The 18,113-nt window shown below is 45.8% G+C and overlaps 1 protein-coding gene across 4 annotated transcripts in view; it reads right to left on the bottom strand.

Moving 5' to 3' along the window:
- LOC142311121 (uncharacterized) overlaps positions 1–18,113 on the bottom strand; it is a 59,519-nt gene that overhangs the window by 24,960 nt on the left and 16,446 nt on the right. For all 4 annotated transcript variants that reach the window (XM_075349248.1, XM_075349246.1, XM_075349249.1 and 1 more), the window contains exon 3: positions 4,721–4,858. In XM_075349248.1, the coding sequence (XP_075205363.1) occupies positions 4,721–4,798 (78 nt within the window). In that variant the 5' untranslated portion in view covers positions 4,799–4,858. The remainder of the gene's footprint in view (positions 1–4,720; positions 4,859–18,113) is intronic.

The raw sequence follows: 18,113 nt of genomic DNA, 5'->3' as shown, positions 1-18,113 counted from the left end.
GTGTTCTAAAGTTGTATTCCAATAAATATTTTATGTTCTATCCAAATATCTTGATTATTGTATCATAAAAACAATTAAATGTCTGATGTTCACATTGTACTACAATAAATTTTTCACTTAAATATAAGCATTATACTAAATGTTATTATTTAGTAAAATATTCAGCACATTCTGCATTGCACTCCTGTCCCCAATTTATTATATATTTTAGGAGTCGGAGTCGGTGCATTTTATACCGACTCCGACTCCACCAAAATGAGCTCCGACTCCGACTCCGACTCCACGACTCCGACTCCGACTCCACAGCCCTGGTCTATGAGACAGCTGACATGATCAACCCGTAAGTAAAGTGAAAAAACACACACACCGAAAAATCCTTTATTTTAAATAAAACACAAATAAGCCTCGTTCACCCTTTTATTAACCCCTCCCAAAACAAAGCTCCGGCGTCCTGCGATGCTGGCACCCAGCCGCGACTGACACACAGCGCTGAATGCAGCCTCGCAGCGAGACAGCAGAGGTAACTACAGGGCATTTCCCACGGCCGGTAATGTGAACTCACTGCCAACCGTGAGAAATGCAGAGTGTGCTCACAGGGACTCTATCTATCTATCTATCTATCTATCTATCTATCTATCTATCATCCTTCTATCTATCCCTCTGTCTGTCTATCTTTTCTTCTATCTATTCTTCTGTCTAATTCTCTATCTCAGAATGAAATGACTTTTTTTTTCTTCAATGTGCTTTATTGCATTGAATGCAATAAAGCACTTACCAACCCGCACGCGGCAAAACCGCGAACAATGCCGCGGTAAAGCCGCAGCAAACCGCATGCGGTTTTCGGGTGCGGTTTGCCGCGGGTTTTTACCGCGGGTGCGGTAATCTTTGAATACCTGCGGAATTTTCTTGAGAAAATTCCATTTTCCAGTGCGCACAGGGCCTAAGGCTACATGCACACGCTGCATCTTTTTGTGTTGACAAACTGCAGCCAAAACTGCAGCCAAAACTGCACCTTGTCAGAGAGAGCCTGAAAATGTCACAAAAAAATTCTTGTAATTATAGGTGCGGTTTTGCTGCGTTTTTGGTGCGTTTTTCACAACATGCATTTTTGCTGCGTTTTTGTGACAAATGTTGACAAAAACGCAGGAAGAATGAACATGGTGCATTTTTTTTTGTCACAAAATTTTGGACATATAAAACGCTGACAAATAAACTGCAACGTGCGCATGACAAATCTGACTTCTCATAGACTTTGCTGGGAAGTCAAATGTCAGAAAGTTCTGACAACAAAACTGCAGCCAAAAACTCACCAAAAAACGCAGTGTGCACATGTAGCCTAAGGGGCACTTTGCACACTAAGACATCGCAAGCCGATGCTGCTATGATGAGCGCGATAGTCCCCGCCCCCGTCGCAGCTGCAATATCATGGTGATAGCTTCCGTAGCGAACATTATCGCTACGCCAGCTTCACATGCACTCACCTGCCCTGCGACGTCGCTCTGGCCGGCGACCCGCCTCCTTATTAAGGGGGCGGGTCGTGGGCGTCATAGCGACGTCACACGGCAGGCGGCCAATAGAAGCGGAGGGGCGGAGATGAGTGGGACATAAACATCCCGTCCACCTCCTTCCTTCCGCATAGCCGGCGTGAGCCGCAGGACGTAGGTAGGAGATGTTCCTCGCTCCTGCGGCTTCATACACAGCGATGTGTGCTGCTGCAGGAACGAGGAACAACATCGTAACATCGGTCCTTCCGAAATTATGGAAATGACCGTCACTATACCGATCATACGATTTGGACGTTTTTGCGCTCCTTAAATCGTATTAAAAAGGATTTACACACTCCGATATCTACAGCGACGCCGGATGTGCGTCACTTTCGATTTAACCCCACTGACATCACACCTGCGATGTCGTAATGTGCAAAGTGCCCCTTAGTGTTATTTCTTATGTTCAATCTTTTCAATTTATTAATTATTTAATTATGGACACATCAATCAATGTTTTGAGATCTGCATTGCATTTCTTAACTTTATATAGCCTCATTTTCTGGAATCTATGACATTAATGAATTTTATGGTGTTTGAATATTTTGGCATGCATCACCTTTTGGATATTTATATCTATATATAAACTTATCACATGATTGACAGGGACTGAGGGACTAAAAATTGTATCCCCTAGAGAATAAGTAGGTACATGGAATATAAGGATTTACTGTCTATTTATTTTGGGGATATGTCCTTTCCCACAGACAGTAAAGGTGGCTTTACACGCTACAATATCGTTAATGTTTTATCGTCGGAGTCACGTCGTTAGTGACGCACATCCGGCGTCCTTAACGGTATCGCAGCGTGTAACACTTACCAGCGACCTTAACCTACCTCAAAAGTGGTGAAAATCGTTCACCATGGAGAGGTCGTCCTAAAACCAAAAATTGTTAATGGTTGTTTATAGATGCTGTTCCTCGTTCCTGCGGCAGCACACATCGCTGTGTGTGACACCGCAGAAGCGAGGAACGTCTCCTTACCTGTGTCCCGCCCGCAATGAGGAAGGAAGGAGGTGGGCGGGATGTTTGTCCCGCTCATCTCCACCCCTCCGCTTTGATTGGCCGGCCGCTTAGTGATGTTGCGGTGATGTCGCGGTGACGCTGAACGCACCTCCCACTTGAGGGAGGGATTGTTCGGCAGTCATAGCGACGACGACGACCAGGTAAGTGCGTGTGACGCTGTCGTAGCAATAATGATCGCTGCGGCAGCGATCACACGATATCGCATGCACGACGGGGGCGGGTGCTTTTGCGTACGATATCACTAGCAATTGCTAGAAATATCGTTGCATGTAAAGCCCGCTTTAGGGACTCGCAGATCCGTGAGTCCCTTCTGGTAATCCATTCTTGTGAGAGTAACCATCTCCTATTGAGTCATAAATGTGGATACATATAAACAGTCAGAGGCATCCCCAGCACTCCTGTGTTCCCAGATCAGCTGCACTGTAGATCAGCATAGGGAAAAGAGGGGGAGCTGTTGTTGAGTGGGGGCGCCATTTCGCAATATTAGGGCACCAACCTCTGTGGTAAGGTAGAGAAAAGAAGAAGGCATTCGGCCAATTCCCGCCTCTAACACTGTAGCACTTTACCTTTTTTGCATTTTTGTGTCGTTGTTGTTTTTTGGATATCTGATTTTAAATGAATTCAATAAAATATCTTTTTAGGATTTTTTTCTTATAAAGGTTTTTTCAGTTGATGGGCATCCCTTGGTTGTATCATAATTTTGTTTTTTTCTAATGTGTATGATGGCCTTAAGAGCAGTCTTAAAATGCTCCAAATTTAACATGGTTCATGCTGAATGCTATCTTTGACACATCATTAAACTGCCTAATATAAACTTCTGGATTTAAAGGATAAGTCTGTTAAAGCGGGCTATGGTGCTGAATAAACTGATCTTCAACAATAGAAGTATAAGGATTCTTGGGGGTGAATAACAAAACCTGATACTCCTATTGTTGAAGATAATTATAATAAGCAGAGCAGCCCGCTTTAACACGATTTATCCTCTGAATCTCTTCTGGATGACCTCACCCACCAGCCACGGGGCAGCAGCAGCTGTTTTTCAATGTTTGCCTATGAGTTTTGCCTGCCACAAATGCACCAGATGAGCGTTACCCAAGCACTTACCCTCTATCCCTCCATAGGGCATCACTCATTGTGCGCTCTGTATCCAATGTATTACGTTTCTTAATCTAAGTTTTTAACAACTTTAAGTTGGTGTACTCCATGCAACAAATTTGTACAAAAATGCTGCATCTTAGAATTTCACCTTAGCCCATGCTCCTTGTCAGATAAAGAGCAAAAAGTGTCTAAAACGCAAAATAAAGATGTCATAAAAGGCAGTTTTTAGTGCAAATTGCTCCAGAATTCTGGCAATTTAGCTTGAGAAATCTCCCCTAATGACTTAGGTATGAAAGGAGTGACCCTCCGAACTTGTTTGACCAGCTTTTATAAACAAGAAAAATGTCAGAGGAGTCCTCCCAGCATTGCTGAGTGCTGCACAGCAGTGTCACTGACATCCCAGTGTGCGGGGAGTGGAGGAGGAGAAGGACGGGTTTACCATACCTCCCAACTTTTGAAGAAAGGAAAGAGGGACAAACCATATATGTATATCCCTCTATCATCCATCCATTGCTCTAGCATCCATCCCTCTATCATCCATTCCTATATAATACATCCCTCTATCATCCATCCATCCATCTTTGCAGCTGAATAATCTGCTTCTGGTTGCTCTACTGCAGTATAGAGGTCAAGATTACCAAATCTTCCTATGTTTTTCAATACAGGCAGTAGCTCAGTGGTAGAGCTGCTGCCTATAGAACAATGAGCTTTCACAGTTCACGGGTTTGAGTCCCGGCCACCCCGATAATCCAGAGCCGATGATAATTTAATTTATTCACTGCACTGAGGGAAGGAGTTGGGACATCAGCTGTGAGCCGCGGGAGTGCGGAACACACCTCTAAACTCGAAGCAGTCCCGCAGAATCCGGGACGGTTGGGAGGTATGGGTTTACTCCTCACAGCCAGCACCACTACTCTGCCTTTGTAGTCAGGTGAAATGACCGCCTCACTGGGATGCACTGTTATAAACTGTTAGAGAAATGTTAATTTTGCCCGGACAACCCCTTTAAGACACATAAATGTGTCATGCCCCATAATTCCCAGAACCCCTCACCTCTCCAGTTAGCAGGTAGATGATCTCTGAAGTGACATTTAATATCTTCTCCGTCAAGGCTTTCCTGTTGTTCTCCATCTTCGGAGCGCTCAGGCAGAGCTCATGTTCTTGAATCAAATATTATAGCACTTTAGGAACCTGCAAGGCAAATAGAGGAGTGAGATTGAAGGGAGTGTATCATGAGAAAACACAAGCAGGGATTTGTAATGAACATTTTGGTGCTCGGGGGATTCGGTGAGAGCTTATTATACTGTATGAAGGGCAGGCTCTACACAGGGAAGGTTCTGTGTGCATCTCCCGCCTGCACTCTCAGGACTTGGAAACTGTTATGATTGATAGCCTTTCTCTCCATTTGTCTCCTATTCAGTATACATAACCTTTAGCTCTGACTTTACAAACACTGTAAGAAATAAAATTGTGCCTACAATATGACCACAACCAGGAAATCTTCTAAAAATATTGTAGCGAAGCCAGGGACTACTGGGTTAAATCCTAGCACTGCAGGGCTTGATTGCATGCACCTCGTTAGCGGTGACTAAGGACCGGGTCATGTGTTCATCTAAGTCTCTCACTCTGCTAGGCGGATTAAGCAGAGTGGAGTGTGTGAAAACTGCTGAGTGACCAGACTGTACACTAGAGGCTGTGCAGAGTGCATACGTTTGATGCGCGAAGCTACAGGAGCTCAGGCTGAAAAGGACACCAAAACTGGTAGGACCGTAGCTTGTTTGTGGAAAGTTTCCTCCAGGAGAACGAACCATACACTGTCTGGGCGAGCACGAGCTGATATACATGTGCCTGCTGAATTAGGCTGCTTTCACACTACGTCTTTTTAACATGCGTCCTGAACGTTTTTTTGCTGCAAAAGCGGATCCTGCTTTTACAGCAAAAAACGCATGTAAACGCATGTCTTACTTCACAGGATCCTGTCACTGGATGTTTAGGGGCGGGCATTGGAGTCATGTGATCGGGAGTGAGGGGAACTAAACGTGCCAGAGTGGGAGCCGGCTTCTGACAGCTGCAGACGCTCGTAACTAAGGTAAACATCGGGCTTGGATACCCGATATTTATCTTGGTTACGAGTGTCTGCAGCTGCTAGGAGCCGGGCTGCCTGCACACGTAACCAACGTAAACATCGGGTAACTAAGATAAGTGGTTACCCGATATTTACCTTGGTTACGAGTGTCCGCAGCTCTCAGGTGGGGGAGAGGGAGGAGAGGAAGGGGGAAAGACAGAGATAGAGAGGGTGAGGGAGGGAGGGAGGAGGAGAGAGAGACAGATCACGCGAAACTGGTTCTGGGCATGCTCAGTACTTTCTGGGCATGCTCAGTACAAAAGCAGGATCCTGTTACAACGCAACTCAACGCATTCTGCTAGGCAGGATCCAGCGCTCATTGAAATGCATTGCAGCTCGCGGCGCAATGTGAAGGATCCTGTGAGATGCGTTATTTTGACAAAAGGTAAAAAACGCTACAAGTAGCGTTTTTGAAACATGTTAAAATAACGCAAAAGTACGGATCCTGTGTCTAACGCACGCAAACGCATGCGAACGCAGGTGGACGCGAGTCCATTGCAAATGCATTGAAGTGAAAACGCATTTGCACTGGATCCGTTTTTCCGCTAAAAAAACGTTATGGACGGATGTTAAATAAACGTAGTGTGAAACCAGCCTTAACTGTATATTACACGTATGTGCCCAGAAGAGGCTGTGTTTAGTTGTTGAATCTTTGGGAATTTTATGGCTACCAAATGCCTACCTGAGAGCATGAATCCCCACTAATAAATAAATATACACACACACACACACACACACACACACACACACACACACACACACTGTGCAGAATTATTAGGCAAATAAGTATTTTGGTCACATGATACTTCTTATACATGTTGTCCTACTCCAAGCTGTATAGGCTTGAGAGCCAACTACCAATTAAGTAAATCAGGTGATGTGCATCTCTGTAATGAGGAGGGGTGTGGTGTAATGACATCAACACCCTATATAAGGTTTGCTTAATTATTAGGCAACTTCCTTTCCTTTGGCAGAATGGGTCAGAAGAAAGATTTAACGAGCTCTGAAAAGTCCAAAATTGTGAGATGTCTTGCAGAGGGATGCAGCAGTCTTGAAATTGCCAAACTTTTGAAGCATGATTACCGAACACTCAAGCATTTCATGGCAAATAGCCAACAAGGTCGCAAGAAGTGTGTTGGGCAAAAAAGGCGCAAAATAACTGCCCATGAATTGAGGAAAATCAAGCGTGAAGCTGCCAAGATGCCATTTGCTACCAGTTTGGATATATTTCAGAGCTGTAATGTTACTGGAGTATCAAAAAGCACAAGGTGTGCCATACTCAGGGACATGGCCAAGGTAAGGAAGGCTGAAAAACCACCACCTTTGAACGAGAAACATAAGCTAAAACGTCAAGACTGGGCCAAGAAATATCTTAAGACTGATTTTTCAAAGGTTTTATGGACTGATGAAATGAGAGTGACTCTTGATGGGCCAGATGGATGGGCCAGATGCTGGATCAATAAAGGGCAGAGAGCTCCACTCCGACTCAGACACCAGCAAGGTGGAGGTGGGGTACTGGTATGGGCTGGTATCATCAAAGATCAACTTGTGGGAACTTTTCGGGTTGAGGATGGAGTGAAGCTCAACTCCCAGACCTACTGCCAGTTTCTGGAAGACAACTTCTTCAAGCAGTGGTACAGGAAGAAGTCGGTATCGTTCAAGAAAAACATGATTTTCATGCAGGACAATGCTCCATCACATGCATCCAACTACTCCACAGCGTGGCTGGCAAGTAAAGGTCTAAAAGATGAAAATATAATGACATAGCCCCCTTGTTCACCTGATCTGAACCCCATAGAGAACCCGTGGTCCCTCATAAAATGTGAGATCTAGAGAGAGGGAAAACAGTACACCTCTCGGAACAGTGTCTGGGAGGCTGTGGTGGCTGCTCCACGCAATGTTGATCGTAAACAGATCAAGCAACTGACAGAATCTATGGATGGTAGGCTGTTGAGTGTCATCATAAAGAAAGGTGGCTATATCGGTCACTAATTTTTTTGGGTTTTGATTTTGCATGTCAGAAATGTTTATTTCTAAATTTTGTGCAGTTATATTGGTTTACCTGGTGAAAATAAACAAGTGAGATGGGAATATATTTGGTTTTTATTAAGTTGCCTAATAATTCTGCACAGTAATAGTTACCTGCACAAACAGATATCCTCCTAAGATAGCCAAATCTAAAAAAAACCACTCCATCTGCCAAAAATATTAAGCTTTGATATTTATGAGTCTTTTGGGTTGATTGAGAACATAGTTGTTGATCAATAATAAAAAAAAAATCCTCTCAAATACAACTTGAATAATAATTCTGCACATGGTATATATCTATCTATATATTATATATACACGCACACACACACACACACACACACACACACACACACACACACACACACTACAGTTCAAAAGTTTAGGGTCACTTAGATATTTCCTTATTTTTTAACCCCTTCACGACCGCGGGCCGTAAAATTACGTCCCTGCGGTCATAACCTTACTGCCCGCGGTCTGCCGGCAGCATCATGCTGCGATCGGCACACATCTCAGCTGATTTTCACAGCTGAGATGTGTGCTTGCTAGGCACGAGCAGAATCGTTATCTGCTCGTGCCGTTTAACCCCTTATATGGCGCTGTCAATATGTGACAGCGCCATTATAAGCGCGATCGCGGTAAAATTTTACTTACCGCCCGATACCGGAAGTCACGTGACGCGATCACGTGACTCCCGATAGTTGTCATGGTAGCACAGGGTCATGTGATGACTCCTGTACTACACCTGACTTGCTTTCACTTTCGCTGTGCCAGCGGCACAGCTAAAGAGAAAGAGAGCGTATCTGCTGTTTACAGCCTTGTAGCTGTGATCAGCAGATACTGCAGAGCGATCGGATTGCTGATCGCAATAGCCCCCTAGGGGGACTAGTAAAATAAAAAAAAAAAAGTTAAAAAAAAGTTTTAAAAAATTAAAAAAAAACAAAAAACCCTAAAAGTTCAAATCACCCCCCCATTCGCCCCATTGAAAATTAGAGGGTTAAAAAAATAAAAAATATACACACATTTGGTATCACCGCGTTCAGAAACGCCCGATCAAAATATAAAATCAATTAATCTGATCAGTATACGGCGTAGCGGCAAAAAAATTCCAAACGCCAAAACGACGTTTTTTTGTCGCCACAACTTTTGCGCAAAATGCAATAAGAGGCAGTCAAAACGTAGCATCTGCGCAAAAAAGGTACCGTTAAAAACGTCAGCTCGAGACGCAAAAAATAAGCCGTCACTGAGGCATAGATCCCAAAAAATGAGAACGCTACGGGTCACGGAATATGGCGTAAAACGTGCGCCACTTTTTTCGGACAAACTTCCGATTTTTTTTTAACCCCTTATATAAAAGTAAACCTATACATGTTTGGTGTCTACGAACTCGCACTGACCTGAGGCATCACACCCACACATCAGTTTTACCATATAGTGAACAAAATATCTCAAAAACCATAGTGCTATTGCACTTTTTTTGCAATTTTTCTGTATTTGGAATTTTTTTGCCGTTTTCCAGTACACTATATGGTAAAACCTATGGTTTCATTTACAAGTACAGCTTGTTCCGCAAAAAATGAGCCCTCACATGACCATATTGACTGAAAAATAAAAAAGTTACGTCTCTCAGAAAAAGAAAGGCGGAAAAAAAAAAACGGAAAGCAAACAATCAGCCGGTCGTGAAGGGGTTAAAGAAAAGCACATTTTCTTTCAATGAAGCTAACATTAAATTAAACAGAAATACATTCTATACATGTTAATGTGGTAAATGACTATTCTAGCTTCAAACGTCTGTTTTCTAATGTAATATCTACATAGGTGTACTGTATAGAGGCCGATTTCCAACAACAACCACTCCAGTGTTCTAATGGTACATTGTGTTTGTTAACTATGTTAGAAGGTTAATGGATGTTTAGAAATCCCTTGAAAACCCCTGTGCAAGTATGTTAGCACAGCTGAAAACAGTTTTGCTGATTAGAGAAGCTAGGAAACTGACCTTCCTTTGAGCTAGTTGAAAATCTGGAGCATTACATTTGTTGGTTCCATTAAATGCTCAAAATCGCCAGAAAAAGAGAACTTTCATGTGAAACTCGACAGTCTATTCTTGTTCTTAGAAATGAAGGATATTCCATGCGAGAAATTGCCAAGAAACTGAAGGTTTCCTACAACGGTGTGTACTACTCCCTTCAGAGGAGAGCACAAACAGGCCGTAACCAGAGTGGAAAGAGAAGTGGGAGGCCCCGCTGCACAACTGAGCAACAAGACAAGGACATTAAAGTCTCTAGTGTGAGAAATCCACGCCTCACAGGTCCTCAACTGGCAGCTTCATTAAATAGTACCCGCAAAACGCCAGTGTCAGTGTCTACAGTGAAGAGGCGACTCTGGGATGCTGGCCTTCAGGGCAAAGTGGCAAAAAAAGCCATATCTGAGACTGGCTAATAAAAGGAAAAGATTAATATGTGCAAAAGAACACAGACATTGAACAGAGGAAGATTGGAAAAAGTGTTATGGACAGACGAATCGAAGTTTGAGGTGTTTGGATCACACAGAAGAACATTTGTGAGACGCAGAACAACTGAAAAGATGCTGGAAGACTGCCTGACGCCATCTGTCAAGCATGGTGGAGGTAATGTGATGGTCTGGGTTTGCTTTGGTGAAGGTAAAGTGGAAGATTTGTACAACGTAAAAGGGATTTTAAATAAGGAAGGGTATCACTCCATTTTGCAATGCCATGCCATACCCTGTGGACAGCGCTTGATTGGAGCCAATTTCATCCTACAACAGGACAATGACACAAAGCACACCTCCAAATTATGTATGAACTATTTAGGGAAGAAGCAGCAGCTGGTATTCTATATGTAATGGAGTGGCCAGCCCAGACACCAGAGCTCAACCCTATAGAGCTGTTGTGGTAGAAGCTTGACCGTATGGTACGCAAAAAGTGCCCATCATGCCAATCCAACTTGTGGGAGAGGCTTCTGGAAGCATGGGGTGAAATATCTCCAGATTACCGCAGCAAATTAGAATAGAATGCCAAAGGTCTGCAAAGCTGGAATTGCTGCAAAGGAGCATTCTGTGCCGAAAGCAAAGTTTGACGGATAAAATTATTATTTCTAGTAAAAATCATTATTTCTAACCTCGTCACTGTCTGGACGATATTTTCTATTCATTATCCAGCTCATTTGATAAAGAAAAGTATGATTGTTCATGGAAAAGACAAAATTGTCTGGGTGACCCCAAACATTTGAATTGTAGTGTAGATTTTTGATTTTTTTTTTTGCTGATGGAGCTGTATGGCGGATTGTTTTTTGCGGGACAAGATGTCGTTTTCAACGGTACAATTTTTAATTACATATGACTTTTTGATTGCGCATTATTCCACTATTTTTGTCAGATGTATGATAAAAAGAAATAGTTTATGAGACTTTTTTTTTTTTTACAGTGTTCTCGGATAGGGTTAACTAAAGTGACAGTTTTATAGATCGTGTTGTTACGGATGCGGAGATACCAAATATGTGTACTTTTTTTGTTTATTTTTTAACACAAAAATAACTATGTAACTATATGCCCATCCTGTAGTAATGTACCCATCCTTGCCCCCATCCTGTAGTAATGTGCCCATCCTTGCCCCCATCCTGTAGTAATGTGAACATCCTGTAGTAATGTCCCCTTACTGTAGTAATGTCCCCATCCTTTTAGTAATGTGCCCATCCTAGCCTCCATCCAGCAGTAACGTGGCCATCCTTGCCCCCATCCTGTAGTAATGTTTGTATTCTGGTTCTCATCTTGTAGTAATGTGCCTATCCTTATCCCCATCCTGTAGTAATGTGCCCATCCTTATCCTCATCCTGTAGTAATGTGACCATCCTTGTTCTCATCCTGTAGTAATGTCCCCATGCTATAGTTATGTGCTTATCCTTGTCCCCATCCTTCCCCCCACCCTGTAGTAATGTCAACATCCTTGTCTCCTTCTAGTATTATGCCCATCCTGTAGTAGTGTGCCCATCCTTGTTCTCATCCTGTAGTAATGTGCCCATCCTTGTTCTCATCCTGTAGTGATGTGCCCATCCTTGTCTCCATCCTATAGTAATGTGCTTATCCTTGTCCTCATCCGCTAGTAATGTGCCCATCCTGGTTCTCATCTTGTAGTAATGTGCCCATTCTGTAGTAGTGTGCCCATCATTGTCCTCATGTAGTAATATTCCCATCTGGTGGTGATGTGCCCATCCTTGTTCCCTTCTTGTAGTAATGTCCTCTTTCCCAGTCCCTTTGTTGTAGCAATGCCATTGTCTCATCCTGTAGTACTGTCTTCTTCTTTATATACAAATAAAAAAAAAAAATATTCTCACCTTTTCTCCATTCTCGCGGCCCACAGGCACGTAGACCTCATAACGATTGTGGCTCGATGCAGGGGCTGCTGACATCAGTGCTTTACTTCAGTTGAATGTATTGGTGGCATGGAGACAAATTCTCTCCACAGCTATACCTTTTAAACAGAGGCCAGCAGCTGATGTCAGTTTATGATGTCAGCTGCTTGCCTCTGACTGGCCGGTTGCTTCCATTGGTATAGCTGTGCAGAGAGCTTGTGTCTGCGTGGCGTCGGCAATACATTCAACTGAAGTGAAGTGCTGATGAGGGCGGCTACCTGCACTCGGCTGCAATTGTCAAGCTGTCTATAGGCCGCAAGAAGAAGCATCAGGTGTTGCATGGTCCACGTGTTTGAGAACCCTGGCGTACGCTATAAGAAAATTGCCATCACCCTGAAACTGAGCTGCAGCATGGTGGCCAAGACCATAAAGCGGTTTAACAAGACAGCTTCCAGTCAGAAACAGGCCTTACCATGGTCGACCAAGGAAGTTGAGTGCACGCACTCAGCGTCATATCCAGACGTTAAATATCTGTCTCAAGCTCGCCATTGGGTTTCTGCCTAATCAGGATGTCCAAAAACACAATACAGTTAGGTTCCAGGTGGAATTAAAAGTGTTGGGCAAAGTATGGACATGGATCCTGATGTACAATGGAAACAAACTGAACACATTACCACTCACATCCATTAAGGTTGGATCTTAACTATCTTCATTAATACACCTGATGTGGCTACATGCTGTTTGGAAATGACTATAAATAACAATCTTTTATCTGAGATTGCACTCTAGGTGAGGGGTTTACATAACCTGGGTCTAGGCATCGGTCCAAATTCCCGATGGGCTTTTTGAATCTTTGAGCAATTACCCTGATGAATCCTAGTGGAGGAAACGCGTTGGGAGGCACATATAACTAGACAGCAGCCTGCTTTAGGGGTTCAACTTATTGCTAGCACTGTTGCTTATTGTTGTTATTGGAGTTGTTGCTTGGTTAATTTGACAGACAATCCCTGTTTGTACTGTAGGGGGGAAGGTAATTAGAGGATACCACTAGAAATCTCCCCAAGATCACAACATTCCCTAGTATTGCTACTATTGCCAGTCAAATACAAGGATGTGATAAAGGTGATTTTTAAGGACTTGCACTTTCTCCCTTTGTTTTTGTATGTGTATTTTTAATAAGTAGTAATTAAAGAAGGGAATTTTGTTTACTTACCGTAAATTCCTTTTCTTCTAGCTCTAATTGGGAGACCCAGACAATTGGGTGTATAGCTACTGCCTCCGGAGGCCACACAAAGTATTACACTTAAAAGTGTAAGGCCCCTCCCCTTCTGCCTATACACCCCCCGTGGGATCACGGGCTCCTCAGTTTTAGTGCAAAAGCAAGAAGGAGGAAAGCCAATAAACTGGTTTAAGCAAATTCAATCCGAAGGAATATCGGAGAACTGAAACCATTCAACATGAACAACATGTGTACACAAAAAAAAAAAAAAACAGGGGCGGGTGCTGGGTCTCCCAATTAGAGCTAGAAGAAAAGGAATTTACGGTAAGTAAACAAAATTCCCTTCTTCTTTGTCGCTCTATTGGGAGACCCAGACAATTGGGATGTCCAAAAGCAATCCCTGGGTGGGTAAAATAATACCTCGTGATAGGGCCGTAAAACGGCCCTTTCCTACATGGGGGCAATCGCCGCCTGAAGGACTCGTCTACCTAGGCTGGCGTCCGCCGAAGCGTAGGTATGCACCTGATAATGCTTGGTAAAAATGTGCAGACTCGACCAGGTAGCCGCCTGGCACACCTGCTGAGCCGTAGCCTGGTGCCGTAATGCCCAGGACGCACCCACGGCTCTGGTAGAATGGGCCTTCAGCCCTGAGGGAACCGGAAGCCCAGCAGAACGGTAGGCTTCAAGAATTGGTTCCTTGATCCTCCGAGCCAGGGTGGATTTGGAAGCTTGCAACCCTTTACGCTGACCAGCGACAAGGACAAAGAGTGCATCCGAGCGGCGCAGGGGCGCCGTGCGGGAAATGTAGATTCTGAGTGCTCTCACCAGATCCAACAAATGCAAATCTCTTTCACATTGATGAACTGGATGAGGACACAAAGAAGGTAAGGAGATATCCTGATTGAGATGAAAGGGGGATACCACCTTAGGGAGAAACTCCGGAATCGGGCGCAGAACCACCTTGTCCTGGTGAAACACCAGGAAAGGAGATTTGCATGACAGCGCTGCTAGCTCAGACACTCTCCGAAGAGACGTGACCGCTACTAGAAAGGCCACTTTCTGTGAAAGGCGAGAAAGGGAAACATCCCTCATAGGCTCGAAAGGCGGCTTCTGGAGAGCAATTAGAACCCTGTTCAGATCCCAGGGCTCTACCGGCCGCTTGTAAGGAGGGCCGATATGACAAACCCCTTGCAGGAACGTGCGTACCTGTGGGAGTCTGGCCAGGCGCTTCTGAAAAAATACAGATAGCGCAGAGACTTGTCCTTTAAGGGAGCCGAGCGACAAACCTTTTTCCAACCCGGATTGCAGGAAGGAAAGAAAAGTAGGCAATGCAAATGGCCAGGGAGAAACTTCCTGAGCAGAGCACCAAGCTAAGAATATCTTCCACGTCCTGTGGTAGATCTTGGCAGAGGTTGGTTTCCTAGCCTGTCTCATGGTGGCAATGACCTCTTGAGATAATCCTGAAGACGCTAGGATCCAGGACTCAATGGCCACACAGTCAGGTTCAGGGCCGCAGAATTCAGATGGAAAAACGGCCCTTGAGACAGCAAGTCTGGCCGGTCCGGTAGTGCCCACGGTTGTCCTACCGTGAGATGCCACAGATCCGGGTACCACGACCTCCTTGGCCAGTCTGGAGCGACGAGGATGGCGCGGCGGCAGTCGGACCTGATCTTGCGTAGCACTCTGGGCAACAGCGCCAGAGGTGGAAACACATAAGGGAGCCGGAACTGCGACCAATCTTGAACTAAGGCGTCCGCCGCCAGAGCTCTGTGATCGTGAGACCGTGCCATGAAAGCTGGGACCTTGTTGTTGTGCCGGGACGCCATTAGGTCGACGTCCGGCATCCCCCAGCGGCGACAGATCTCCTGAAACACGTCCGGGTGAAGAGACCATTCCCCTGCGTCCATACCCTGGCGACTGAGGAAGTCTGCTTCCCAGTTTTCTACGCCCGGGATGTGAACTGCGGATATGGTGGATGCCGTGTCTTCCACCCACGTCAGAATCCGCCGGACTTCCTGGAAGGCTTGCCGACTGCGTGTCCCCCCTTGGTGGTTGATGTATGCCACCGCTGTGGAGTTGTCCGACTGAATTCGGATCTGCTTGCCTTCCAGCCACTGCTGGAAGGCTTGTAGGGCAAAATACACTGCTCTGATTTCCAGAACATTGATCTGAAGGGTGGACTCCTGCTGAGTCCACGTGCCTTGAGCCCTGTGGTGGAGAAAAACTGCTCCCCACCCTGATAGACTCGCGTCTGTCGTGACCACCGCCCAGGATGGGGGTAGGAAGGACTTTCCTTTTGACAATGAGGTGGGAAGAAGCCACCACCGAAGAGATTCCTTGGCCGCCTGAGAAAGGGAGACGTTCCTGTCGAGGGACGTCGACTTCCCGTCCCATTGGCGGAGAATGTCCCATTGTAGTGGACGCAGATGAAACTGCGCGAAAGGGACTGCCTCCATTGCTGCTACCATCTTCCCTAGGAAGTGCATGAGGCGTCTCAAGGGGTGCGACTGGCTTGAAGGAGAGATTGCACCCCTGTCTGAAGTGAACGCTGTTTGTCCAGCGGAAGTTTCACTATCGCTGAGAGAGTATGAAACTCCATGCCAAGATATGTTAGCGATTGGGTCGGGGTCAGAATTGACTTTGAAAAGTTGATGATCCACCCGAAACTCTGGAGAGTCTCCAGCGCAACGTTCAGGCTGTGTTGGCATGCCTCTTGAGAGGGTGCCTTGACAAGTAGATCGTCCAAGTAAGGGATCACAGAGTGACCCTGAGAGTGCAGGACTGCTACTACTGCTGCCATGACCTTGGTGAAGACCCGTGGGGCTGTCGCCAGACCGAAAGGCAGGGCTACGAACTGAAGGTGTTCGTCTCCTATAACGAAGCGTAGAAAACGCTGGTGCTCTGGAGCAATCGGCACGTGGAGATAAGCATCCTCGATGTCTATTGATGCTAGGAAATCTCCTTGAGACATTGAGGCGATGACGGAGCGGAGGGATTCCATCCGGAACCGCCTGGTTTTCACATGCTTGTTGAGCAGTTTTAGGTCCAGAACAGGACGGAAAGACCCGTCCTTTTTTTGGCACCACAAACAAATTGGAGTAAAAACCGTGACCTTGCTCCTGAAGAGGAACAGGGATCACCACTCCTTCTGCCTTTAGAGAGCACCCGCCTGCAGAAGAGCACCGGCTCGGTCGGGAGGTGGAGAAGTTCTGAAGAATCGAGTCGGAGGACGAGAACTGAACTCTATCCTGTACCCGTGAGACAGAATGTCTCTCACCCGACGGTCTTTGACCTGTGGCAGCCAAATGTCCCCAAAGCGGGAGAGCCTGCCACCGACCGAGGATGCGGAGAGAGGAGGCCGAAAGTCATGAGGAAGCCGCCTTGGTAGCGGTTCCTCCGGCTGCCTTCTTTGGGCGTGACTGAGCCCGCCAAGAATCTGAGCTCCTCTGATCCTTTTGAGTCCTTTTGGACGAGGAGAATTGGGACCTGCCCGAGCCTCGAAAGGACCGAAACCTCGACTGTCCCCTCCTCTGTTGGGGTTTGTTAGGTTTGGGCTGGGGTAAGGAAGAATCCTTACCCTTGGACTGTTTAATGATTTCATCCAATCTCTCACCAAACAGTCTGTCACCAGAAAATGGCAAACTGGTTAAGCACTTTTTGGAAGCAGAATCTGCCTTCCATTCCCTTAACCACAAGGCTCTGCGTAAAACCACAGAGTTGGCGGACGCCACTGCCGTACGGCTCGTAGAGTCCAGGACAGCATTAATAGCGTAAGACGCAAATGCAGACATTTGAGAGGTTAAGGACGCTACTTGCGGAACAGATGTACGTGTGACAGTGTCAATCTGCGCAAGACCAGCTGAAATAGCTTGGAGTGCCCATACGGCTGCGAATGCCGGAGCAAACGACGCGCCGATAGCTTCATAGATGGATTTCAACCAGAGCTCCATCTGTCTGTCAGTGGCATCTTTAAGTGAAGCCCCATCGTCCACTGCAACTATGGATCTAGTCGCAAGCCTGGAGATTGGAGGATCCACCTTTGGACACCGGGTCCAGCTCTTGACCACGTCAGGGGGAAAGGGATAACGTGTATCCTTAAGACGTTTGGAGAAACGCTTATCTGGATAAGCGTGGTGTTTCTGAACTGCTTCTCTGAAGTCAGAGTGGTCAAGAAAAGTACTCAATTTACGCTTGGGATACCTGAAATGGAATTTCTCCTGCTGTGAAGCTGACTCCTCCACTGGAGGAGCTGAGGGAGAAATATCTAACATTCCATTGATGGACGCTATAAGATCATTCACTATGGCGTCCCCATCAGGTGTATCCAGATTGAGAGCGGTCTCAGGATCAGAATCCTGATCAGCTACGTCTGCCTCATCATACAGAGAGTCCTCCTGCTGGGACCCTGACCAGTGTGATGAAGTCGAGGGCCGCTCCCAGCGAGCTCGCTTAGGCTGTCTGGGACTGTCGTCCGTGTCAGAGCCTTCACCCTGGGATGCATGGGACCCCCCCGGAGCACGGATTTGTTCCAAATGAGGGGGGCCAGGGAGCATTGAATCAACAGTGCCCATGGTCTGAGTTACCGGTCTGGACTGCAAAGTCCTCCGTCCCTGCCACCTGGACAGTGTTCACAGGTGGTTCTCCTTGGGCCACCTCTAGCAGAGACCCCGGCTGAGCAAGTGCTACAGGGGAGCATTGCACACAATG

Source organism: Anomaloglossus baeobatrachus, chromosome 5 (genome assembly GCF_048569485.1).
Source record: "Anomaloglossus baeobatrachus isolate aAnoBae1 chromosome 5, aAnoBae1.hap1, whole genome shotgun sequence".
NCBI lineage: Eukaryota > Metazoa > Chordata > Amphibia > Anura > Aromobatidae > Anomaloglossus > Anomaloglossus baeobatrachus.
This window is presented reverse-complemented; position numbering and strand designations above follow the sequence as displayed.